We start from the raw sequence: 8,321 nt of genomic DNA on the forward strand, positions 1-8,321 counted from the left end.
AAGTACTAATACATAATACAACATCTGCTGTTTTGTATTTGTAATATTTAATCTGTATTTATGCTTCATGTACTTTAATGTGATCAACTTTTTTAAATATAAAGTCTGAAAAGCATCTCAAGCTGTCAAATAAATGTGTTTAAAAGTAAGTAGAAGTACTCCATTTCTCTCCCTCTCTCCTAAGTATTAGTGTTTCTTTTACTCCGAAAGGGCCGAGCAGGAAGTGGTGCCTCACTGCATGACAAAGCTGCAGCTGTGAGCTGCTCCTCCTCTTCCTCCTCCTCTTCCTCCACCTCCTCCACCTCCTCCACCCTCTGCAGTAGCTATAAAGCAGAGTGCGTCACAGCAGAAAGGACTTCACTCACAGAGATCTCATTATAGGTTACCCTGTGAGAGCCTGCAAGTTTGAATTTTCTCTTCCTTAAAGGACAATCAGAACTACATTATGGTGAGTATTACTATTATAATGAGCTTACACTTGAAAGAAAAGCATTGCTTTGTTTGATTCCTTTCTTAAATATGTCACAGGAAGCATGTAATCATAGTTTTCCTGTTGCATCTGCGTACTTTCCCTCCAAAATTTATCTCAAGATTCAAATTTGTTCTGTTGATTTTCCTCAAATAACCCTATGCTTCTACCAAAATAACATTTCTGCATTTCTGCAACACATAAAAGCTGATTTTTAAATGTTTAACATTTTTAACATCTATAAAATGAATGAGTGGAAACAGCCTACCAGGCGTGTGGAAACAGCTCTGGTAAAGGTTAACTGTTTCCATATGTCAGGAGGGCGTGCTTGTTTGCCCCGGCTTTTTTGGAATGCTGATGTGGCTTCAAGAGGCCGCTTTGTGTATTTTACATTTCTATTTCTGCTGCTCACTGCTCCACGGGCTGACAAAAGCTGCTGCGTTCCTGCAGCGTTAGGCCCAAAGCTGGGCCTCTTTGAATGAATAAAATTAGAGAAAACACTCTTAAAATGCAAAATAATATCAGCTGAGGCCTGTTTTTCATGTTGAACATGAGGTCAGACATGTGAGCCGTGGATCAACATTTTTTACCAGAGCTGAAGAGTCTTATGTTAAATCTTCAGCTTGAGTTCAGGAAGCCGACCTTCCCCTTTTTTTTTTTTTTTTGGTTACTTTGTTCCCTCGTTAGAGCAAACAGAGCGTGTCGCAATGTTTGTAGGCCATTTGTAGAGACGTCACAGATGGTCCGTAGCAGCTTTGAAGACCAGAAAAGTCTGGTTCCTCAACTGGTTTATGGTCTGCTGTCACTTCCTGTTAGAACATTTGTGATTCAGCATGATATAGGAGGAGGCTCGGAGGGTCCCACTGCTTTAAGAGCACATATTCCTCCTTAAAATAGTGTTTAATTTAGATTTAATGCTCCATTGTGAGGAAAAAAGATGAATTAAAACCTCCCACCAGATCATTTTCAGAATAATGAATGATCTCTCTTAGAACATAAAACCCCTAAAAACACAAAGCCCCTCTTGTGTCTGCTGTCTCATGTTTAGGCCCAAACATCAGCTGTGACGTAGTTACAGCACAAGATGCAGGAAGTAAGATAGTCATTTACTCCAGCGCCATCGCCAGGAAGTGAAGCTCTTGCACCAATGAGGCGTGTTGCGACACTACCACTCCCACTTTTCTCACATCCTGTCGCAGATATCTGACTCACATGAAACAGCAAATAAATGCAGAATAAAGATGCCAAAAACATGTTGCATTCTGGATGATTCATCCTGCATTTGAAGCACATTGTGTCCATGATTTAATCAGGTCAGTGGGGCATACGCAGCTCATCTGTCCGCGTGGAGCTTCACCTAAAATAGCTGCCATCGCCATACTTGGCAGCTCCCATGCGGCCTTGCCTCCTCCCTCCCCCAACCTCCACTCCTCCACTCCTCCGGCTGCATCACGAGCTGCTTCGGGGGGGGAGGGGGAGAGAAAAGGGAGCAGAATTCAAAACAAAAGCCCCTCAATGAAAAGGACAAAAGCATGTTGTGGTGTTCAGTATTTAGGCTGAACGCTGACGCAGGTCGTTTGTGGTTTGGTCTGATGTTACCGAGCCAGAAACCTGATATCTAAACTATTGATTAAATACTTTATGGTAATGATTAAAACTATAAAATACTGCTGAATCATTTGGCACACTGTATAAACACTTAGGCAATATGGCCAAAATATTATATCACATCACAGTATAGGTCTTTCATATCTCAATAATTTGAATTGATTAATGAATTAATAATGATGGTTATAATAATAAAATTATAATGACATTTAACTTGTTTTTACAAGTTTAAACAATGTGATTGTGTCATATCTCCATTTATGATTTAATCGCAATATCATTCCATTAAAAGACAATACATCATCATTTTATGTTAATAACATTATTTCAACCTTTACTTTTAGCCATTTATTCCCAAAACAACCATTTATGTTACATTTAGCGAACTAGTTTCATCAGCCAACGCCTTTTTTTTTAATGGTTTTTATGTATATATTTTTTTTTTAAACCTAATCTCCTAAGGAATGTGGATTACTAGAAAGAAAGTAGGTCACTCCTTCCAGATAATTCCTGATAATAAAAAGAAGTTAAAGGCCGAATTATCGGTTTAAAAACACAACGAGCCGCACTGTCATGGCGTTTGGAGGCTCGGCTTTTTGGCTCAGAGAGAGAAAGGCCGACTCCACAGGAATTTCACAACAGCATGAATAATTCACCGGCCTAAGTGTTCCCTCAATAAAGTAGGTCAGAGGTCGGCTGCAGCTGCATTTATCACTAGACAAGAAAAGACCATTTGTGACTTGATAAACTGACTTTTTACATTTTAACTTCTTTCTAAAGGGTCAGCTACTAAAACAGGACGGATGACTTTGCAGCTTTTGCTCCCTCGGGCCAAATCTCCCTTCAAACTGATGAGATCTAGCTTGTTTCAGTTGTCAGCATGCACCAATTCCTCCACCCTGCAGCCTCCAACCCCACCCACATCATTTACAAGTCACTAGAAATACCTCAGCAGGGTGTGGAAGCACTTTGGCCCCTTTAGCTACTTTTGATACGAGCGTGTTAATGACCTCGACTAGTTTATTTAGATCGGTGACTCCTCATCTGATGTGTCAGACGTTGTGGAAATGTAACAGGTTTCTGCAAAGTTTAAGATGCAGACATGCACATTTTTCTGAATCTGCAGAAACCAGGTTGTGGCGCAATTAATGTGAAATGCAAAAGCGTCTGATGTTGAGTCATGACTCATCACTTCTTTGGTTTTATTTGCATAAAGTCATCCAGTGACATGGTTTCACTTAAATATGTGTAAATTCCAATGGGGTTTGGTTTGCGCGGTTTCAGTATTGACATTTTGCAGCAAAAGACATTAAATATTTTAAATATTAACAATAAAATCTCAATTTCTTTTCCCTCCACAGCGCGAGTGTATCTCTATCCATGTCGGCCAGGCCGGAGTCCAGATGGGCAACACCTGCTGGGAGCTGTACTGTCTGGAGCACGGCATCCAGCCCGATGGCCAAATGCCCACCGAAAGACCCAAAGGAGGATATGATGACTCCTTCACCACCTTCTTCAGCGAGACCGGCAACGGGAAGTACGTTCCCAGAGCCATCTTTGTCGACCTGGAGCCAACTGTGATCGGTGAGGAATTAGATTTAATGAGCTGTAAAGATAAAACCATGAGTCCAGGTCATTTATGAGTTTATATTTCAACCAAAGTTAATTTAAAGCAATTCAAGTTTGCAAGTCAGCAGTTGGGTTTTATTTTGGCCACGCCCACTTTGATCAGCTCTTAACAAATATTTACATTTGAAATTTTGGAAATAGAATTGCATATTCAAATTATTTTCCATTCTATATGTTTACATACACATAGTTATTCAAAAACCCTGATATTTTTCAAGCATGTTTAATTTAAAGCCTTAAATCAAACACCGTTAACACGCCATCTTCTCTCCCCTTTCAGATGAGGTTCGTACAGGAACGTACCGACAGCTTTTCCACCCCGAGCAGCTGATCTCAGGAAAGGAAGACGCCGCCAACAACTACGCCCGAGGTCACTACACCGTCGGAAAGGAGCACATCGACAACGTTCTCGACAGGATCCGCAAACTGGTACGAAGAAGCTTTATAATCTTTGATATTCTTGTTTTTAAAACTTCTTAAATATTAATCCTCCCTTTTCTCGTGAAGTCGGATCAGTGCACGGGACTCCAAGGTTTCCTCATCTTCCACTCCTTCGGTGGAGGAACCGGCTCCGGCTTCACCTCCCTGCTGATGGAGCGTCTCTCTGTAGACTTCGGCAAGAAGTCCAAGCTGGAGTTCGCCATCTATCCCGCGCCACAGGTGTCCACGGCCGTGGTGGAGCCCTACAACTCCATCCTGACCACCCACACCACCCTGGAGCACTCCGACTGCGCCTTCATGGTAGACAATGAGGCAATCTACGACATCTGCCGCAGGAACCTGGACATCGAGCGCCCATCGTACACCAACCTGAACCGTCTCATCAGCCAGATCGTGTCCTCCATCACCGCCTCACTGCGCTTCGACGGCGCCCTGAACGTGGACCTGACGGAGTTCCAGACCAATCTGGTGCCCTACCCTCGTATCCACTTCCCTCTGGCCACCTACGCCCCGGTCATCTCCGCAGAGAGGGCGTACCACGAGCAGATCACGGTCGCTGAGATCACCAACGCCTGCTTCGAGCCCGCCAACCAGATGGTGAAGTGTGACCCCCGTCACGGTAAATACATGGCGTGCTGCCTCCTGTACCGTGGAGACGTGGTGCCCAAAGACGTCAACTCCGCCATCGCCACCATCAAGACCAAGCGCAGCATCCAGTTTGTGGACTGGTGCCCCACTGGTTTCAAGGTTGGCATCAACTACCAGCCACCCACCGTGGTTCCTGGTGGAGACCTGGCGAAGGTGCAGCGGGCCGTGTGCATGCTGAGCAACACCACCGCCATCGCCGAGGCCTGGGCTCGACTTGACCACAAGTTCGACCTGATGTACGCCAAGAGGGCCTTCGTGCACTGGTATGTTGGAGAGGGGATGGAGGAGGGGGAGTTCTCAGAGGCCAGAGAGGACATGGCCGCCCTGGAGAAGGATTACGAGGAGGTGGGCATGGACTCATTGGAAGAAGATGAAGAAGGAGAGGAGTACTAAAAAAACAGAAGTATATGATTATAAGTAGAGCCGTTTTAAAGAAAGGGTAAAGTTCTCTCTCAATCCCAACAGTTTATGATTTTAAATCTCCTCCAGAAGCATGCCGAGTGTAAATGTGCAGTTCAACAACTTGTATGTAGACCTCTAATAAACACTAATGTTACTGCTGAGCAGCGATTTGTCTGAACTCAATCCCATGGTGTTTGGTGTATTGAAAAAATGACTCTCCAATGGGAGAGAATGTGCCTTTACATCCTTTTCTAAATAAAGCTGATAACACCAACTTCTACTGACTCCAAGAATAACAGTTTCTGAATTGCTTTATTGTAATTATCCATATTTAAATTGTCTGTTTAATTTTGATATTTTCTACTGAAAATAATTATTTTTACAATTAAATTAAGGTAGAAAATTGGCAAATCCTTATAATTTAGAAGCTGAAACAAGTTTGATAAATTATCAAACCTGTATCTTTAAATGAATGGACTTATTCTTCGAGTTGGAAACCTACATGCATTGAGATCATTTGCTTTCCAGGCTTCTTTTTTACCTCATTAATATATTTTGTAAACTTCATGCCTGCATAGTGTCTTGGCCGGGTGCTTCCATACATTGAGTTCACAGGGAAATCATTAAATGTAGAAATAAGAAAACCTCTACACATCCTTGCAAAAAAATAAGTAAGCATTTAATCACATTCAAATTAAACTATTTATTATCCTTCATGACAACATATTTCTCAAACAAGTGAGCTTACAGGAATGCTACTAAGTGCATTTCATTCATTCCTTTACCCCCCCAGTGAAAACCATACATACCATACACCACACATTGTGATACACTGAAGGATGAAGTGTTTCCTTTGTGTTATTCAACTTCTTCAGCTAAATAAACTCTTTAAAAAGCCTCTTGGATCAGCTGGAAAACAACAGGCTGTTTGTTCCTTTTAGAGACAAGATGTTCTCACAGGAACATATGATCTTATAGAATATGATGCATTAATGTAGATTAAACTAGTTAAAAACATGCACACAAATGCAGCCAAAACATCAAATACAATAGAACGATGACAAGAATAATTTTACTGATCAATGTCTACTTTAACTTAAATTTTAAATGCAGGATTTTTTACTTGTGAAGTATTTTCAGTTAGTACTTTTGGGTGCGCTGTGGTTGTTTCACCACCAGATGGCGGTGTTGCTTTACTGTGAGAGAGAAAGCTCAAGAGAACAGGAAAGAAACAAGAAGTGAGGAATCTCAAGGCCACCTCTGAGGTTTATCACATGCACAATATTCAGAAACACACACACACTCACATACATGCACTCAATGGACAATCCTGGCTAAATAAATTATCTAATTAACATACATTTGTGTGGTTTGTCTGCAGATTTTTACAGTAAATAAGCAGTTAAATCTATTTGTGTTGTGCTGACTAATATTCTAAGGTAAAGCTCATTTAAACTAATGCTAATTAATCTTTTTCAACAGTAGAAAATGTCCTTTATATAGATTTCCGGTGCAGATCCACCAGAGACAGACTTATTTCCTTGCTCAAGTCTTAAATCACAGTTTCTAAAGTTTGCTGCTGGACTTGCTCCCTCCTTTCCTCAGAGGAAGAGGCCTTCATATTGGCTCTGTAATTGGTTTAATGTAATTAAGGCTGAATTGGAGCGGAGTCTCTGCAGTGTGGACAGGGGATTTATAAAAGGACAAAGGAGGACAGCGGGAGAAATAAATCGGTTTTGTCTCCTATTTCATGACATTTTTTTTCTGTGTATGCGTTTTAAAAAAGAATGATGGTGAGGCGTTTTCAGACTGCTGACAGGACGGCATGCTGCCACATAAACACAACCACGCCTACTCATTATGACAAAAGGAAATTAAAAGGTGCTGATATGGACGTGTGACCACAGCGGGGTCAGGACAGATGGGTTACAGTTTGGTGCTGCAGCAACAAACAACCCTGACACGACCGTAACAGCAGGATAATAGGAACAACCTGGACACCTGCATCAGTGCAGTGTTTACTACATGTAGTCATGGATGGATTAGTGAACTAGACCACTGGGCTCAGGGGCACTAAGAGTCAGGACCCCCCCATGACCTTCACCTACAGAGACATGTGGCAACCAGGAAAAGACCCTCAAAATGACCATAAAGAGACATTTGACTATAAAGAAATGCAAAGCAACTCTAAAAAAAGGGGGAAAGCTATCAAAAAGAGACACAAAAAGACCATATAGAAACAAAAAGACCACAAAGAGACATAATACAACAACAAAGACACAAAATGACAAAAAATGACCACAAAGAAACATGACTATAAAGAAACACAAAGCAACTACAAAAAAGGAGCAGAACATCTGCAAAGAAACACAAAAAGACCAAAATAGAGACACAAAAAGATCCATGTATCCAAGAAATCAACTTGCCTATCTGTCTTTTTTACTTGCTACATCTTAAATAATGAACTGTAATATAATAATAATAATAATATGTGGGGTATTACAACAGTGACATTGTTACCTTTATATTTATTTAGGTGTTCATGGAGCTTTTTCACAACTACATACACAATCAGTTGGAGCTCCTCCAGTTTCTTTGGGGAAGCTGATTTTGTGATTGAGAACAGGTGAGACAGTCAGGTGATCATTGGAGGTGGGAAACACCTGCAGGACAGTAAGTGAATGGTCAACACCAGTGTTGGAAAGTACATTTACTCAAGTACTGTAGTTTAATTCAGGACTTTTACTTGTCATGGAGTACTTTCAGATTGAGGTAGTACTACTTTTACTACAGTAAAGGATCAGAGTTCTTCCTCCAGCTCTGCAAGAGACAAAAAATTCAACTCAAACACGACTCATTCATTGTTCTTTAATATTAAAACAGCCAAAAAATACAATAAGCTTTTTCTTAATTCATCCCTCACCCACAGTCCCCCCCCAAAGAAAAAAAATTATAAATAAATTAAAAATACAGTACAAACCCCAATAGAAACAATATAACCGGCATGTAGGTGACTTTAAAGATAGAGTAGCCGTATCCAAAGGCTGCTAAACACGTTGGCATGGCAACCAATAGCCATGCGATATAGAGGATTATGACAATTTGAGATAACAGATGTTTCCTT

At 41.1% G+C, this 8,321-nt stretch overlaps 1 protein-coding gene across 1 annotated transcript; it reads left to right on the plus strand.

Moving 5' to 3' along the window:
* The first annotated feature begins 336 nt into the window (after positions 1 to 336).
* LOC129111694 (tubulin alpha-1C chain-like) lies at positions 337 to 5,475 on the plus strand. Its single transcript, XM_054623758.1, has 4 exons — positions 337 to 448; positions 3,439 to 3,661; positions 3,987 to 4,135; positions 4,214 to 5,475. The coding sequence occupies exons 1-4, from the start codon at positions 446 to 448 to the stop codon at positions 5,186 to 5,188; spliced, it is 1,350 nt and encodes a 449-aa protein (XP_054479733.1). The 5' UTR covers positions 337 to 445; the 3' UTR covers positions 5,189 to 5,475.
* Positions 5,476 to 8,321: the final 2,846 nt, after the last annotated feature.

This window comes from Anoplopoma fimbria, chromosome 22, assembly GCF_027596085.1.
Source record: "Anoplopoma fimbria isolate UVic2021 breed Golden Eagle Sablefish chromosome 22, Afim_UVic_2022, whole genome shotgun sequence".
Lineage (NCBI taxonomy): Eukaryota > Metazoa > Chordata > Actinopteri > Perciformes > Anoplopomatidae > Anoplopoma > Anoplopoma fimbria.